Genomic DNA, 16,881 nt, shown 5'->3' with positions numbered 1-16,881 from the left:
GGGGGGTCTGGATGACCCCAGGGTAGGTGAGGAAGACTGGGGCTCTGAGGGGTACAGCAGTGTTGGACAGTCTCTGCTGGTAGCTGCAGAAGAGCCTCGTGCTATTAAACTCTGGGCTTGGTGGCACAGGCCTGTCACCCTAGCCCTCTGAAAGGCTGAGGCAGGAGCATCAGGAGTTACATATTTATTTTTTTGGTCTTTTTGAGACAGGGTCCTGCTCTGTAGTGCAGGCTGGCCTTGGGCTTACTTTATGTCCCAGGCTGGTCTCAAACTTGAAACAATGCTCGTGCCTCAGCCTCCCCAGTGCTGGGATTACAGGACTGCACCACCGCACCTGGCCATCTCCACAGTGTTCTTTCATCTGGCTTTCTTCTTTTCTACTCAGCCAAGCTCACTCTGCAGAGCCAGTTTCTCCCCAACTCTCCACTTTTTCTTTCTCAAACTTGAGAGAGTGAAACCCTGTCTCCAAAACAAAAAACAAAAATAAATAAATGTTAGGGGCTGGGAATTTAGCTCAGCGGCATAAGCACCTGCCTGGCGAGCACAGGGTCATGAGTTCAATTCCCGGTACTAAAACAATAAAAATAAAAAAGGTTAAAAAGTTAAAAAAAAAAAAAAATGGCCACTGCTTAAAAAAAAGAGAAACGAAGAAAGTGACAGAGCAGCCTGGGCAATTTAGCCACTTAGCCAGACCCTGTCTCGAAAGAGAAACTGACCTTCTGGGGCTGGAGCTCGGTCCAGCGGCCCTAGGTTCAGTCCCCAGTCATGCAAAAGCAAAAACCAAAACACGAGGTGAGGGAGCCCTGTGAGTGCCTCCCTTCACCTCGGCGCCCTGTGAGCCAGGTGCTGCCATCACCCGTCTGCAGAGGCACAGTCAGCCCGGTAACCTGCTGGTGGCTACTAGGCTGGCCAGCGGCAGAGCTGGGATTAGAGGCACAGAGCTTTAGAGACAACTCGGGCGGTCCATCCATCAGCCAGGAGATATTTGCCTGTTTCCCTTGGGCTCCCCAAAGCCTGCCTTGCCTGAGAGGGTGGTCTGGAGCAGGCACGTGACTCATCGTCCTCTAGACAAGCCCTCATCAGTGTCCCCAGTGTAGGCCCAGCCCCTGGCCCTCTGGGAACGAAGACCTTGTGTGCAGGGGTGGTCGGTGGTGAGCTCCAGTTAGGACAGCAAGGAGAGGGGGCGGGAGGGGCTGGGGCTTGTGAGGATGCTGGGAGGGAAGGAGGGAGGGAGGCCTGCTGAGGCTGACTCTGCCCTGCCTGCTCACCCCTGCCCACCTGCCCCCTGCAGCTGGCCAAGGAGAGTGAGCGGCTGCAGGCCATGATGGCCCACCTACACATGCGGCCCTCAGAGCCCAAGCCCTTCAGCCAGCCTGTGAGTGACCCCCGAAAACCCTGCCACCCCATCCCCACCACCGGGTCCTCGGGATCTCTCCATGTCTCACGGCAGAACCCGGGCCCGGCCCCTGCTCTTTCCCCAAGGTGACCGTCTCTGCAGACCCGTTTCCTGATGGCCTTGTGCACCCCCCAACCTCGGCTGCCGCCCCTGTCACCCCCCTGCGGCCCCCGGGCCTGGGCTCTGCTTCACTGCATGGTGGGGGTCCTGCCCGGCGGAGAAGCAGTGACAAATTCTGTTCCCCCATCTCCTCAGGTGAGGCGGGATGGGGGCTACCACAGAGGCCTGGTCCCAGGTCATGCTGCAGGCCATCTCACCCTCCGCTTGCCCCCACAGAGCTGGCCCAGAACCACGAGTTCTACAAGAACGCGGACGTCCGGCCCCCTTTCACCTATGCCTCCCTCATCCGCCAGGTAAGCTGGGGACACAGGCCACTTGGTACCCCCTTCCTGGGGGTGACATCCCTCTCCTCCCCAGCTGTGGCCTGCCACCCACGTGGATGTGCCGGGCTCACACTCTTCTGCTCACTCACACCCCCTCCCTGCGTGTGCACATTTGACCGCCACGGAGCACCCTGCCCTCCCTGCACACCACCCTCACCCCCTCCCTGGTGCTGCTGGGGGACCCTTGGGGGCTCAGCCTGAGGGTCCCTTGGCCCCATGCTCGCCCCAGGCCATCCTGGAAACCCCCGACCGGCAGCTGACCCTGAATGAGATCTACAACTGGTTCACCAGGATGTTCGCCTACTTCCGTAGGAACACTGCCACCTGGAAGGTGAGCCCCGGCCACATGTGTCCCTTGGAGACCAGGGCTGCCTGACCCTCAGTCAGTCTCCACTGGTCAGCCCCAGGTGCTAGGGTGTCAATGCCTTTAATCATCCCTGCCCTCCAGCCTGGTGCCACCTCCTGCAGGGGAAGAAACTGTCTTTTCCAGGGTGCGCTTCCCTGGGCTCCTCGAGGCAGGAGTCGGCCAGGTCCACATGTGGAAGGGGGGCCTGGGCTAACGGCCCAGGAGAGGAGACGGTAGACTCGGACATGAGTGCCCTGTAGCGGTGGCCTGCACAGGGGTACGAGGCACTCACAGTCTCCCCAGGGGTGGAAAGATAATTGTCTCATCCAATTAGTCATTTCACAGGGTTTTCCTGGGGGACAAAAGGAGGGGAAGGGGGGACCCTAGAAAAATAGGCCATGAAGATGTGGGCCAGGGCACTGAGCTGTTTATTTTTCCATAGCACAGTTAAGTGTGTGTGTGTGTGTGTGTGTGTGTGTGCGCGCGCGCGTGTGCGCGCACGAGCCACACTCATGGGGTGGGAAGGTGGCATCTGAACCGTGCCAGGCCACAGGGGAAGAGGAAGGAGGCTCGTCCTGTGGGGAGGTGGATCCCTGGGTCATGGGTCCCCCTGCTGGCCAGCGCAGGAACTGCAATCAGACGGGCCCCTCCCCCAGTACCACCTGGTTTCAACAAGTGTCCCGAGGCCTGCCTCCCTGGACTGCCAGGAACTTCCGGGACTGGCCTTCTCTGCCCTGAGTGTGCATTGGGTGCCTGGGAGGGACTCCCCGTGAGCTCCATGTCACTGAGCCTCACTGCCAGCCCTTGGAGACAGGCTGTGAGGCCGAGGGGCCTGCTGTGATTGGCTGCGAGTGACGTCACTTCCTGCCAACCACAACCCTGCTCTCGTTCTGAGCCAGCGTGGCCTTCTCCAGGCCACCTGCGAAAGTCCGCAGCCTCCAGCCCAGGCCAGATACCAGGTGTCAGAAATAGGGAGTCGAATGCAGATATAGGGGCCATGCAGTTACTGCCCTCTCTTCACTTTAATGTTTTCCCTTGGCCCCAGGGGTAGCATTGGGGAGCCCAGTTTCTGGGAGCTAGTGTTCCCTTGGGGCCTGAGTTCCTGCCCTCCTTCCCACCTCTGTCCCTCACACTACCCCACTGCAGTGTCCAGCTTCTGCCTTCTCATGACGAGAAGCCACCGGTGCTGGTGGCCGGCCCCTACCCATGTATCTTCTGCCTTCTCCCTTAAATCATGTTGGCTGCATCCTCCCCTTTCTGGGCCCCACCCTGAAGTGCTGTCTCCTTCAGGCCAAGGGTCACTGGGCCAGGCCAGCTGCTGCCCAGGGGGGACAGAGTGGCCATCTGCCAAGCTGCCAGTCCTCGCTGGCCTTCCCGCATCCGTCCCCTCCCCGGCCACCCTTTGTTTACGCAGCCCCCGCCAGACCCCTCAAATTGCCGGTAATGTTTCAGTGTAACGAATTAGTCTCTCATCACGAATCAGGCTTCGAAATGAGGGAGAGAAACCCCGGTGAGGCCATCCTCGGAAATTGGGGTCATTCTCATTTGCAAAGCGCAGGATCGGAGCCCCGTAATGCGGGCAAATTTATTCTGAGGCAGGAGCCCCGGCGTGATTAGGCCCTTTGTAATTATCGCTCCGAGAGATTCCACTCCAGCCGCCGCCTCCCTCGTGGATTAGCAGGCGAGTCGGAAAAATACACAGGATTTAATTAGAGGCAAATTAAAATTGGTAATGAAATCGGGCCGGTTGCAAGTGGCAGGAGTTGGAAGGCAGAGGGGGAGAGGGGTCTCCAGGGGTGCAGGCTGCCCGCCCTGCCTGCTTTCTTCCCCGTTTAGACTTGTAAAGAGACAAGGACCGGGGAGGCCGAGGGAGGACAGGTAATGGGGACAGGGACACAGCAGGCAGTGGACAGGGATGTGACACCAGGCGACTGGTGGTGACTGGTGGTGGGGGATGGAAAAACTGAGCACAGGGTATTGCAGAGTTTCGGGCAGGACAGAGGGACAGGAGAAGGGCCGTGGGTACATTAAAGCCAGGTGACAGCTCCTCAGTTACCCTGTCAGGCGGAGGGGAGAGTGACAGGAGACTTGGCCTCCCTCGTCCTGCCTTACAGGGGCTGCCCTGTCACATCTCCGCAAGTATATTAGACCCCTACTGGATACCTGTACCCCCATGCGGAAGCCATGTGTTCTGGGCCTAGGCTCTTGGGCCAGGGAAGGTAGCAGTGAGGGTACTTGGTTTGTCCCCAGCACTCAGGCCAGCTAGGGGCCACTCCACATGTGCCCAGGATAAGGTGCCAGGGCTCAGATCCGCGCTGCTGCTGCTCAGGAGTCCAGGGCAGCAGCTCCCTGTACCTTTGACCGGAGCCAGCAGGAAGCATCTGATCCCTACCCAGGGCCAGCATCACATGGGGAGACCAGCGGGAAGGGACCCTGGCTCTCCACCGACCCTTGCCTGGGGACACGGGGCAGGATGAGGGTACCAGCATGCCTCTCCCTTGAGTTCTTTGCTCGCACCCCCAGAATGCCGTGCGCCACAATCTCAGCCTGCACAAGTGCTTCGTACGCGTGGAGAACGTCAAGGGCGCTGTGTGGACAGTGGACGAGCGGGAGTATCAGAAGCGCAGGCCGCCAAAGATGACAGGGTACGTGGCCCTGTGGCCGTGAGGGCAGGGCTGCCGTCCCTGGGACCTGTGCCCGCCTGGTGCCTGACGGGAGAAGCAGGCCCCTGGGTCCCCTGTCTTCATTTCTAGGGGAGCAGGCCAGAGAAGGCAAGGGGCAGGGCACCTCCGGGGAGTGGAGGACAGGCTCCGAGTGCCAGGCTCGTGCCAGGCGATGTCACCTCTCATGTCAACCAAGCTCAAGTTGCACCTCCATTTCTCACCAGCCATGTGACCCCCCAGGCCTGGTCCTTGTCCTCTCTCTGCCAAGGGCACCACCAGGGAGGCGGACAGACAACACCTTTGCATACAGAAAAGCCTTTTGTCTGGGCCACCTGGGGATGGGCCAGCCGAGCACGTGGCTGAGCACGTGGCTGACTATGTGTCCCCCAGTCCACGGTGGGCAGATGTCGAGTGTCCAGGTAGAGCTTGGGCTTCGCCAAACGACAGAAGATCCAGACTAGAGAAGGAGAGGCCGAGGTGGCCCGATATGCAGATGGACGTGAAGCGGGTCCTGCAGGGATCATATGGGCCTGCTGCTGTCCTGTCCTGCCTGGTCACCTAGGATAGCAAAGGGAACAGGCCCTGGTTTTACACGTGCCCCTGCCTGGGGTCAGGAAGAAGTGGGTAGGTGACCCGCACCTGCTTCTGTCCCCAGGAGCCCCACCCTGGTGAAGAACATGATCTCGGGCCTCAGTTACGGAGCACTTAATGCCAGCTACCAGGTGACCGGCGACCCAAACCCATCCTACCCCACCCAGGCCTGCCACCTCGGCTGGCCTCTGCCTAGATTTCACAGCCAGCTCAGAGAGTGGGCAAAGCACAAGGGGGCCAGCATCACCCACAGCATCCCCTGGGCCCCCCTGGGGCAGGGTCAAGGCCTGGGTTCCTAGGGAAGCCGGGAGTTGGGGAGCTAGGGAGAGTCCTGGCTGCAGGGCTTCCTGTTCCTAAGGCTGAGTCCAGGCCTGAAGCTGCCAGGAGGACCTGGCCAGGTTACAGGGGGCGCTAGGGGGCACAGACAGACCTGGCTCTCACTGACCCACTCCACGCCCTGTGCTCCAGGCCGCTCTGGCCGAGAGCAGCTTCCCCCTCCTCAACAGCCCCGGCACGCTGAACCCCGGCTCGGCCAGCAGCCTCCTGCCCCTCAGCCACGAGGACATGGGTGCCTCCGGGGAGCCACTGCCCAGTAACGGCAGCAGCAGCCCCCCGCGGCTATCCCCGCCCCAGTACAGGTGAGCACAGGTACCCCCAGCCACTGCAGATCCCACCCCACCCCACCCTCGCCTTCCTGTGCCTCTTCTGTGTAACTTTGGGGGTTGAACCCTGGGCCTTTGCTCTGAGCTACACCCCTTTTTGCATTATTTTGACAGGGTCTTGCTAAGTTGCCCAGGCTGGGCTCTCACTTGCCATCCTCCCGCCTCAGCCTCCCAGAGTGCTGGGATTAGAGGCATGTGTACCTCCATACCTGGTTTCTACCTTTGTGTTTTCTCCTCCTCTCCTCTCTCGCCCCTCTTCTCCCCATCCCAGTCCTCTCTTCCCTTTCCTCTCCACTCTGTCCCCAAATCCTGTTCTCTGCAGAAGGCCTTGGGGCAGGTCAGAGCTCAAGGATAGTGGGGTCCTGGGGCGGACCCTGTGGGCACCCTTCCGTTAGCATCTGGGTCAGGGGCCCCAGGAGCCCCCTTGATACCCACATCATCCTTTCTGCTGCAGTCACCAGGTGCAGGTGAAGGAGGAGCCCGCAGAGGCCGAAGAAGACCGGCGGCCGGGAGCCCCCCTGGGTGCCCCCAACCCCAGCACTGTGGGGCCTCCGGAAGACAGGGAGCTGGAGGATGAGCTGCCTGGGGAGGAGCTGTCCTAAGGGCCCTGGGAGAGGGCGGGGTGAGAGCCCCTGGCCCAGAACCAGGCCTCCCCAACCCCACTCCAAGCCCCCAAACCTCAAGGCACTTCCTGGACTCGAGCAGGGTGGCCTGGGTCAGCAGCCCCCCTGCTACGGACTGACACACGCTTGGGGGCAGGCATAGTCCCCGTCCCCTCGGGGACATGGAACCCCTGGTCTGGGACCAGCAGAGGACATGGGGGGCCCAGACCCCTCCCACCTCCCAGACCCCCTTCATCCGAACGCCATCTCCTCGACCACCGGCAGCAGGCCCCTCAATGCTCTCCCCTGGACAGGGCCCTTGTCTTCAGGCAGAGACCCGCAGGCGGGGCGCCCCTTCCCAGGGCCTGTGCCCGACCGCACCCCTGATGCGCACATCCCGACCCGCCCTGTCTGCTGTGAAGCAGGCCCTCTCCGGCTGTGCTCCCCGCCCTGCCCTGTCCTGCCCTGGGCCGGCCAGCAGCAGGGATGGAGCCAGGCTGGCTGGCTGTCACGAGTGGGGCACAGCCCTTGGGGGCTGCATGGAGTGGAGCCTCCTGTGTCCCCTCAGCAGGGAGCACGGGGCGAGGCTGGCGCCCGCCACTCACCAACCTGCAGGTACCACCTGGCAGGGCGAGGGAGGCCGGAACCCGGCCTCCTCACAACCCCTGGCCACTGAAGTCCTCCCGCCCTCCCCTTCCCGAGTCCCCAGTTAAACGGATGACCAAAGACCTTTCTTATGCCGGAAGCAAAAACCAAAACTTTTTGTTGGCTTTTTCCTTCGTCGCCTCCTGAACTCCCAGCTGCCCAGGCCCCAGGCTGGAAGCCCCTCCTCCACTTAAGTTATTGTTTTAAACCAAAGTTTACAGTGTCTGTTGGTGGCAAGACCCCCTCCCTCTACCCCTTTTCTGCCCGAAGACCCTGGGACTGGCCCTGCCTGGGGACAAGGAGGTGGGTACATGGGAGCCACGGTCCCCAGGCCCGGGCTGCCCCAGGGACTCCCTGACCCCTCTCTAGGACCAAGTCCCTGGCGCGCTGGGAGTGTGGACTCCCGGATTCCAGCAGCAGAGCTGGAAAAGTGAGACTCTGAAGACCCCCTATGGGGGACCCCAACCTGAGGCCAAGGATGGGGTGCCAGTGCTCAGAGCACCCTGCCAGGCCCCATTGCTGAGAAGACCCTTGGATATCTCCTGAGAACCCCACGTATGCCCCTTCACAAGCTGCCCCTCAGAGGCAGGGCCCCCCATGTACCCCTACCTGTGTCCATTTGACCAGCACAGAAATATTAAACGTCCTCTACTCACCGGGCCCCGTGTGTGTCACCCAGGGGAGGATGGCTCTGGACGGGATTGAGACACTGGATGCTGAGGGTTGGCTCTTGGGATACAGGGTCAGGGGTGCAAGGTATCCCAGGACCCCTGCTCCTGTGGCTTCCTGCCTCCCCAGCGTCCTGTTGCTTCCCAGGTGTGAAATCCAGGTTTTCACCCAACATTCCCACCAAGGAGCCAGGTGGCTGCAGACTTGCCTACCCCTGTGTTAGGGGAGGCCCCAGCAGGCTTGTGTGTGCCCAAGCACGTGTGCGGGGCAGCATCCCGACCCCTGTGGCAAGGACATTGTGGGAACAGGCACTTCCCCTGAGCACACTTGTACAGTGACCCCCGTGCCGCTGGCTTGGGGCTGAGGAAAGGGGTCCTCACACCTGTGCAGGAGACCCTAACAGTTGGGAAAAGGGAGGAGGCCAAGCTACTAGACAGGAAGGGCCTGGCCCTTCTGCAGTGCCCCCCACATGGGGTCCCTCAGGTCCCCATCCTGCTGTCCCAGCCACCAGGTCCCTTCACCTTCCAGACAGCCCCTTCCCGGAGCTGCAGGGCCCAGGCAGGGGTGACAGCCCCAGCCCCAGGACCACTCCCTCCACCTGGGCTTCTCCCTGGCAGCAGAACTTTCTGGAAGCCAGATGGAGGGTGGGGCTGAATACGGAATTGTCCCCTGATGTGCCAGCTCTCGTGCCCAGCCTTCCTTCCCTGCCATCAAGCCTGTCCTGTCTCTGACATCCCGTCTGTCGCAGGCTGCAGGGCCCCCGCCGCCACCCTCAGTGGTGCTCAGCTCAGCACCCAGACACCAGGAGGAACGAACGTGTTGTGACCCGGGCTGGGCCACAGTTCCAGTCCCTGCCTCGCCCACTTTTCTTTTTCCCCTTCTGGCTGGGAACCCAGGGGTGGTGCCAGATGCCAGCTCCTTGCTCTGCCCCTGGAAGAAGAGGGTCTGTCCTTGAGCCGGCCCCAGGGGCAGCACCACCCTTCCTGCGGTCCAGCTGCGGCATCACCTGTCTCCCTGGGCCACTCTGAGTGCCCGCTCAGTTTCCTGGGAGGCGAGGCAAAGGTCTGCCTCGGGCAATGGCCAGGGAGAGGTCTTTGCAGAACAGCGAAGACTGCCATGGACCACCCCAGTCTGTATGCAATGAGCTTTTATTTACTTTGGTTTTATGAGACAGGGTCCTGTTACGTAGCCCAGACTGGCTTTGAATGGGAGGCGACCCTCCTGCCTCAGCCTCCCAAGTACTGGAATTACAACAGTTTCCACCATGCCTAGCTGTACAATGAGGATTTAGATTCACCCACACGCACACACCCCGTGCGTCATTGCTTAGCGTTTCCTGATGGTGGAGCTGTCTTCCGAACCTGTTCTCCGGCAAACAGAGAGAAATGCATTATGCAGTGGTGGCCCTGAGGACCCGCCACCCTGGAGTGAGGCATTTCGCCAATGGCCGGCAGAGGGCGCCTTAGACCACGCGGACCCGTGGCTCTGAGCCCTGCAAGTCTGAGAAAAACAGGCACAGAAATCCTCCGAGTTGAGACTGGTTGATGGATTTTGGTGCTGCGACTCTGACTCAGGCAGGCACTGCGCCTCTGAGCTATGTCCCCAGCCCCGAGCTGAGATTTAGGCCTTGTCTTCTGGCAGGGGGCAGTGGGCCAGGGCTCAGGACAGCGAACTCAGCAAGGCCTGGAGCACCAGCTGGCCGGGGTGGCACAGGCCCGTGATCCTGGGAGGCTGAGGCAGGATGATTGCTGCAAGTTCAAGGCCAGCCTGGACTACATAGCTAGACCTTGTCTCAAAGGAAAGGCTTGAAAAAAAGCTACAAAAATAATCATGTGGGCTGCTGGTGGCCAGGACCTCGGGTGTGGCAGACACAAAGAGGGCCTTGTCCGTGGGGTTCCTGGGGCCCCCACATTCACACACTCAGCTACTCCCTCACTGGGAGGCCTCTTTGGCTTTATCACTCTGGCCACCCTCACTGGGGTCACAGGGACACACAGGCCCAGGTTCCCCCACTAGTACGTGGTCTGTGTCATCTCAGGATCAAAAGTTTAGACAAACAGTTGTTCCCGACATGGCGGCCCAGGTGGCAGCCAGGGATGGTCAGCCAGGCTGTAGGACGTCAGGAGTGGCAGGGCAGGGCCACCAGGGATACAGGACAGGGCTCTGGAGAGCTGGAGAGACCGGCAGAGGAGCTAGTCTGCGCCCTCTGGTCTCGACCTATCTCTGCCCCCACTGCCCTGTGCCTCGGGGAAGCCTCTGGGGGCTTAGATGACAGACATGGGGGGGGTAGTTACAAGTCCCACTGGGGGGGCTGGGGATTTAGCTCAGCAGCATAAGCGCCTGCCTTGAAAGCAGGCAGTTGTGAGTCCCACTGGGGACCCAAATGGCCAGGAGACTCCAAAGATAAGCCCTGGAGTGAGCCAGGGGGAAAAGGTTAATCCCCAGGATCACAAAAACCCAATTGAACGTGTGGGTGAGTGGGCAGCAGGAGGCCCGGGGACGCCAGGCTGTGGCAGGGATCACAGCATAACAACCCCATCTCCATTGTGGTCTGCGACCCCCCATATCTACAACCTGGGCTGGGCAGGAGCAGCGGGGAGGATCTCTGACCGCCCAAGAGGCTGAGGGAGACAGAGGAAGCTTCCCACAGCTTACCCCGGAAGGGAAGCTGAGGCAGGAGAATCTGTTAAAGACTAAGAGATCTGGCCCAGGTCACTGAGGAGCTGGCATCAGAGGGGCTGGCAGGGGCATCCCTCGGGGGCAGGTGGGGCCTGCAGGAATGCTGCTGGAGCACATCTGGGCCTACAGCTGGTTGTGGGGCAGAGATGTGGCCATGAAGGGAGAGGGAGATAGAGAACCAGGGGACAGCGTGGTCCCCAGGCCAGGCAGGGACAGAGCACGAAATGCTAGGAATGCAAGGCCTGGGACTGGGCAGCTGCAGGTCAGAACACTGTCCAGGGATCCAGGCTGAGGCATGCAGGTCAGAGGTAACAGAGGCCTGGTGTCACTCTCCGTCCCTGTGAGCGAGCAGCATGGGGCAGAGCAGGAGGAGAGTCCGGAACAGGGTGTGTTCCGAGGTTCCCTGGGGCTCCCGGGTCTTTAAGGACAGCGGGAAACATGGACATGAGCCTTCCCTGCCCCCAGCACCATCTGCTCACAGCTTCTCTGGCCTTGACCCAGGAGGCGGGCAGGCCACTCGGGATGGCCTGGGAGCCACATGGGACTGCACTGGCAGTGTTAGGAGGGGGACCCGGCGTGGGGAGACTGGACCTGGTGCTCCATGTGTGCAGTGGAAAGAGGCAGCCATCGGCTCCCGGCATCCTCCGGGGAGTCCCATCTGCACCCTCAGCACCCCGACACCCCGCCACCTGCCGCTGCCTGCCTTCACGCGTGCCAGACAAGCACTCTGCGACTGAGCTGCCGCCCCAGACCGTTAGGATGTGAGGCCTTAAGGCCAGGTGTGGTGGCACAGCCTGTAATCCCAGCACTCGGGAGGCTGAGGCAGGAGAGTGGCTGTGAGTTCAAGGCCAGCCTGCACTGCATGGCGAGACCGTCTCAAAAAACTAACAAATATACACAGAAGTTTCCTTATTGGTCACATTTTCGCTTCATTCCCTTTTTTTCTTTCTTTCTTGCTTTTTCAATCTCTTTTTTCCTCAGACTAAAAACACACGTCTGTCTGTGGCCTTCTAAACACAAACATCCCCATCGCGGCACTGCTTCCCTCTGCCCATTTCCTCTCCTGCCAAAGTCCTCAAAGAGCCTCTGTGCCGGGCACCCTCCACCCTCCTCTGCCTGTGTCTGCCGCCCGCTGTGCCCAGCCGCTCCCTCAGGCCTGTGGGGACACAGCCTGCTCTGCACAGCTCCCCGGGGAGGGACCCCAGGACCTTCACACTGAGCTGCCTCTGCAGCCCGTTTATTTTTTATATGGAGTCTCGTGTAGTTGCTACATTGTCTGGCCGGGCTTGAATTTGCAGTCCTCCTGCTTCGGCCTCCCGGAGTGCTGGGGTCACTGACCTGTGCTGTCTGCAGACTATTTCTGATGCAGTTCTTTTGTGCATGGATTCAGACCCTCAGGTATTCTGGGCAAGGGGTCTCCCTCTGGGCCACGCCCTCAGCCCCTCCTCCTATGGCAGCTTTTCTGGGACCAGACAGATGGGGTTTTTTTAGAAACAGCTTATTGAGATATAAACCACACAGCCTACAATCCACCCGTTTAAACTGTGCAATTCAGTGGCCTTTAAGACACTCACAAGCACTGCCACGATCCACCTTAGAACATTTTCACAGCCCCGAAGAAATCCTGCACCCTCAGGGTCCCTTCCGTGCCTCCCCTGCCCCAGCCCTGGCAGCCACCCATCTCTCCTTTTTCTTTTCTTCTTGATATTTTAAAAACTATGCGTACTTTATGTATGCAGTCTGACGGGGTGGCTGTAAAGCTGCATCCAGGACACCACCACGGCGGTCAAGCTATCAAAGAGTATTTGCCTCCCAAGTTTCTCAAGGCTCCCATTTTGCTTTGAGGGAACTGCAGGGCCTCTGAGGGATGGGATTAGGTAGTGGTTTGCAGCGGGAAGGGGCAGGTGGGGCTGGGACCCAAGGCTGGAACCAGACACGGGGGCTGGTGTGGAGATAGCCGTGCATGTGGGATCTCTAGCCCTGCAAGGGCCGGGTTGCTCCCACCTCCCTGCCCGACTCCTAGCTCCCAGATGCTCCCGCCACACCTGGTCCACCTCACCCACCCAGCCCTGGGAGGGGCTGCTCTGGGGTTCCCAGCACAGAGCGGACTCCCCATAGGTGCACTCTGCCAGGCCTTTCCAAGCAGGTGAGGCAAAGAGGAGAAGGTGGCCCTGCTCCCCGCCTAGGTGTGCTCCAGGCCAGGGCAGCCAGCTGCTCTGTCCTCGGGTGGTCTTCCACAGAGTGAGGTCCCCAGAGGACCAACACAGGGAGACGCCTGGGGGAGGAAAGAGCGACCCCTGCCTGGCTGCCCCTCCTCGGCCTGACACCCAGGCCCTCTGTCCCGCCTGGAGGGCTATTGTATCATCCCTTGGAGAGAAAGCCGGCCTGTACTTAGGCCCCATTCACACACCACTTCCAGTAAGCTTCCTGGATTCCCCAGCCCAGCACTTCCTCTCCACATGAACAAACGGGACTTGCTTACTGAAGGCTCCATTCCTGGGCCTGCTCAGGGTCATGCTCATGTCCACACACCTGCATTTTCTCCCTGGAGTCCAGCCTCTGGGGTGCTGTGATTTTAAGCACTCCCCACCTCATCCTGCAAGTCTGAGTGTACTTTAGTTTAGTTTTTTGAGATGGAGTCTCCCTATGTAGTCCAGACTGGCCTCAAACTCTTAGCAATCCTCCTGCCTCAGCCTCCTGAGCGCTGGGCATGTGAACCACCACATCCAGCGAGTCTGTGCTTCTTGAAAGCCAGGGCCCTGTAGCTGGCGCTTGCTGGGTGCTAAGCAGGTGGGTGACTGAATGAATTATAGTGGGGTACAGCAGCTGCTCCTATAGGGGCTGGTTTGGGGCCCCAACATTGCAAACACCTCCCACCAAGGCTTTGCATGAGCCATGATTCTGAGTCTCTGAGGAACTGGGGTCACCTTGCTGCCCTGGGCAGGAGAAGGACAGATAGATGCTGATGTTACCCTCCGTACTGGTGTGAGGTGAAAGGGCGTGGTGCCATACATCCCGGAGAGACAGTGGCCTGAGAAACAGCAGAATCCCCGGGGCCTCTGACTCCAGGCAGCAGGAGCTGTGGTTCCTGTTTGGGGACTCTTCCCTGTTCCCCAGGGCCCATCCACACCTGAGCCCTCCTCGGTGCTGACTCCCACTGCGCCAGGACTTCCGGTTTGGGGAGTGAGGACCCCACATGGGGCTCGTCTGGAGGTCTGGGCCGGGCCATGCACCTCTCTGATTGTTCCTCCCATGGCTGCCGCTGTGTCCTCTGCCTTCCTGTTGGGCTCTGACCACCACCACAGGGTAAAAGCTTTGTTTCTCAGTACTGGGGATCAAACCGGGGCCTCATGTTGAGCTGCATCCCCAGCCCTTTTTTATTTTGTTTTATTTTATTATTTTTAGGACAAGGTCTTGAGGAGTCATGCTAGGCTCGAACTTACGATCCTTCGCCTCAGCCTCCCAGCATGCTGACATCATTGGCATAGCCCCACACTGGCCTAGCTGCAAAGTCCAGGATAACCTTCCCATCTCAAGGCCGTCCTAGTCACTGTCCTGGCTGCTGGGATAAAATACTTGACACCTGCAACTTTGAGGAAATGTTTCCTCTCAGTTTTGTTTGTTTGCTTTTGTTGTTGGTGTTGTTTTGGTTTGGTTTGGTTTGGTTTTTTGAGACAAGGTCTCACTATGTAGTAATGACAATCCTCCTGCCTCGGCCTCTCCGCTGCTGGCATTATAGGTGTGTGCAATGCAGTGGGTTCAGGGGTGCCACGATGCCCAACTGGAAAGGCTTCTTTTTGGCTCATAGTTGAGGAATTTCAGTCTAAAGGTTTAAACAGAAACAGCTGGACAGAAGCACCTGCGAGGAGAGAAGCTGCTTTCGGTGTGGGAACCAGGAAGCAGAGGGACAAGGGGCAGCCGTGAGGGAAGCCTACCTTCCAGGCCACCCCGCAGCGAGCTGTGTGCCCCCAGGCCCTCTCTGAGTGGGGACTCAGCTGTGGGCCCCAGGTCCCATCCTCCTTTGTAAGCCCGCCTGGGCGTGCTTGGGAGTTTGGAGGACACCCTCCATCTGAACCCTCCCGTCCTTCATCTCACCTCCAAGCCCCTTTGGCTGAGTGAGGCAGCAGCTTCCCTCCCATCTGGGACGGCCGAGGGCCCCTGTCCTAGCTCAGCCCTACCTCGTCTGTCCTGAGCGTGTTTGCTGTGTGCAAACGTCCGCTCCCCACTCTGCAGGGCCCTGCCATCACAGCAGAGGCTTTTAAGCTACAGGGTCTGCCGCCTGCCGGGCTCTGTCGCAAGGTCTTGATGCCTTGTAACTTATTTCTTCTCCCCGAGAACCCTGGGAAGCACCCGCTCCTTCAGTGTGGACCACACACGGATGCAGAGGACAGCTTGATGGCGGGGGAGGAAGCTGGTGGGCACAGCTCTGCCTGTGATCAGGGCTAGCACCCCCTGTCACCCATCAGTCCCCACCATGCGCCCTCAAGGGAATGAGGATTCTCCCCACTACCTCTGGGATTCCCCTGCCCCCGACTGAGAAGCCCAGCACTTCTGCTCCCTCCACGTCCCTCCTAAGGGACAGAACACAGAGGAGGCAGGGTCTCCCCGGTGCCATACCGGGTCTCCCTGCCCTGGCCTCAGACACCGCAGTCCCATCAGCAGAGCCACCAGGATGCCATGTCTGCGTCTGGGGCAGAGGAAGTCGCCAGCCCTCTGGAGGTCACAGTCAAGTTGGCCTTTTGTGTCTCAGCTCATGGAAACACAAAAGCGACATCCACGTCATGGCTCAGAGCCACAGCACCGGCTGTGGAGTTACGGCAGGGAACACAGTGCCAAGTCAGCCAGGGCCTTGCCCAGGCTCCTGAGGCTGGCATGGCAGCCACAGGGTGGCAGCTCCCTGGACCTTGGGTCTTTGGCGTGTTAAAGGTAGAGAACACTCACCCTCTCTTTTGGAGAGAGGATCAGTAATCGGGGGACATTATTAATGGCCACCGACCAGGGCACTTACTCAAGAAACAGGAGAAAGCACGGTGTCTTCAGCGAGGCTGTGTTCTAGGTGCAGGACACAAAACACACCTGGAAAAAAAAGATTCTTTCTGGTGAGTCTGGGAGGCAGGGAGGGAGAGAGACCTGCTCTGCTGGTCTCTGCGGCCTGTGGTGGTGTGTGCTGCCTGCCGTGCCCCGAGGGGCTAGAAGCCACCAAACTACATTTCCCACGGTCCAGTGAGGTTCTGCAATGGGACCCTGGGGCAGATGGGTGAGGGGGGAAGCAGGGTTCTCTGCTTCCGGGGTGACTTCTAAAGCTACCACAGCATCGGGGGCCAGGGCAGGAGTTCAGAGGTAGCAGCCGGAGGGCCAGTCCCTTCTGTGGTCCAGTGGCCCAGAAGTGGCAGCCGTGTCTCCAGTGGCTCTTCAGGGCCTGTGGGTCGTGGGTTCAGGGGTGCAAAGCAGCTCCCACTCCCTCCTTTTTCCTCCGAGGACTCCGAGGCTAGCCCTGGTGTCCTGGCTGGATGTGAATGGACGCAGAAGCCAATAACTGAGCTGACAGAGATGCTTTGCCTTTTACTACAGCAAGGGTCAAGGCAGAAAGGAGGCCCCAGGCCCAAAGGCTCAATAATTTCCCCCTCCAACATCCACCACCCGGACCGTCTGCCAGCCCCACCACAGCCCACAGGTGTCTTCCAAGCCCAGGATACAGAGCTCCCCGCCATCAGGGCCCCAAAGCACCAGCACCCCAGCCCTGTCCTCTTCTCTTGGCTACTTTCTCCCCCGGGGCTTGACCCACCTTCCTTCCTTCCTTCCCGTTGGTTCCGCTTGGCTCAGTCTCCCCCACCATGTCAGACTGCTTTCCCAACCAACCGTACCTGGAAACAGGATCCCAGATGTGGACCCAGTTCCCCCTTCTGACCACGAATGCCACCTAGACCTGAGAACGTCCCTTAGGCCGCCCTCCAGCACAGCTTCCCGGAACCCGGAAATCTCCCACACTCTACTGGAAGCGCTGTTTCCTGGGGAGGGGAGGGGCCTGGAGAGGGGACCCACAGTTTTAGCAGACTGCCAGAGAAACATGGATCCAGAAAAATCTCTTCTTCAGGCAGAGCAATATATCATGTTTCTATGGGCGGGGAAGGCAGGGGGACCCTCCTGTTTCTGTTTACCTCGGCTATTTAGAATGCCGGCATTTA

At 59.8% G+C, this 16,881-nt stretch overlaps 1 protein-coding gene and 1 long non-coding RNA gene across 4 annotated transcripts in view; one reads left to right on the top strand and one right to left on the bottom strand.

Moving 5' to 3' along the window:
- The window catches only part of Foxp4 (forkhead box P4), a 41,944-nt gene extending 33,941 nt beyond the window's left edge, over nucleotides 1-8,003 (top strand). For both annotated transcript variants that reach the window (XM_063238910.1, XM_063238909.1), the window contains 8 exons: nucleotides 1,292-1,375; nucleotides 1,483-1,651; nucleotides 1,733-1,809; nucleotides 2,069-2,170; nucleotides 4,709-4,830; nucleotides 5,504-5,570; nucleotides 5,908-6,077; nucleotides 6,556-8,003. In XM_063238910.1, coding sequence (XP_063094980.1) covers nucleotides 1,292-1,375; nucleotides 1,483-1,651; nucleotides 1,733-1,809; nucleotides 2,069-2,170; nucleotides 4,709-4,830; nucleotides 5,504-5,570; nucleotides 5,908-6,077; nucleotides 6,556-6,703 — 939 coding nt within the window. In that variant the 3' untranslated portion in view covers nucleotides 6,704-8,003. The remainder of the gene's footprint in view (nucleotides 1-1,291; nucleotides 1,376-1,482; nucleotides 1,652-1,732; nucleotides 1,810-2,068; nucleotides 2,171-4,708; nucleotides 4,831-5,503; nucleotides 5,571-5,907; nucleotides 6,078-6,555) is intronic.
- A 5,330-nt stretch (nucleotides 8,004-13,333) lies between these two features.
- LOC134473829 (uncharacterized) lies at nucleotides 13,334-16,663 on the bottom strand. Of its 2 annotated transcripts, none has more exons than XR_010044292.1 (3): nucleotides 16,561-16,663; nucleotides 15,705-15,772; nucleotides 13,334-14,555 (listed from the first exon to the last, which is right to left on the bottom strand). It is a non-coding gene; the product is annotated as an uncharacterized LOC134473829 (long non-coding RNA). The 2 variants fall into 2 exon arrangements; XR_010044291.1 differs by having other exon boundaries at nucleotides 16,482-16,655.
- Between the last annotated feature and the right edge of the window lie 218 nt (nucleotides 16,664-16,881).

The sequence above is a fragment of the Cavia porcellus genome, unplaced genomic scaffold, assembly GCF_034190915.1.
Source record: "Cavia porcellus strain 051 isolate PalLab524CR breed Dunkin Hartley unplaced genomic scaffold, mCavPor4.1 scaffold_28, whole genome shotgun sequence".
NCBI lineage: Eukaryota > Metazoa > Chordata > Mammalia > Rodentia > Caviidae > Cavia > Cavia porcellus.
This window is presented reverse-complemented; position numbering and strand designations above follow the sequence as displayed.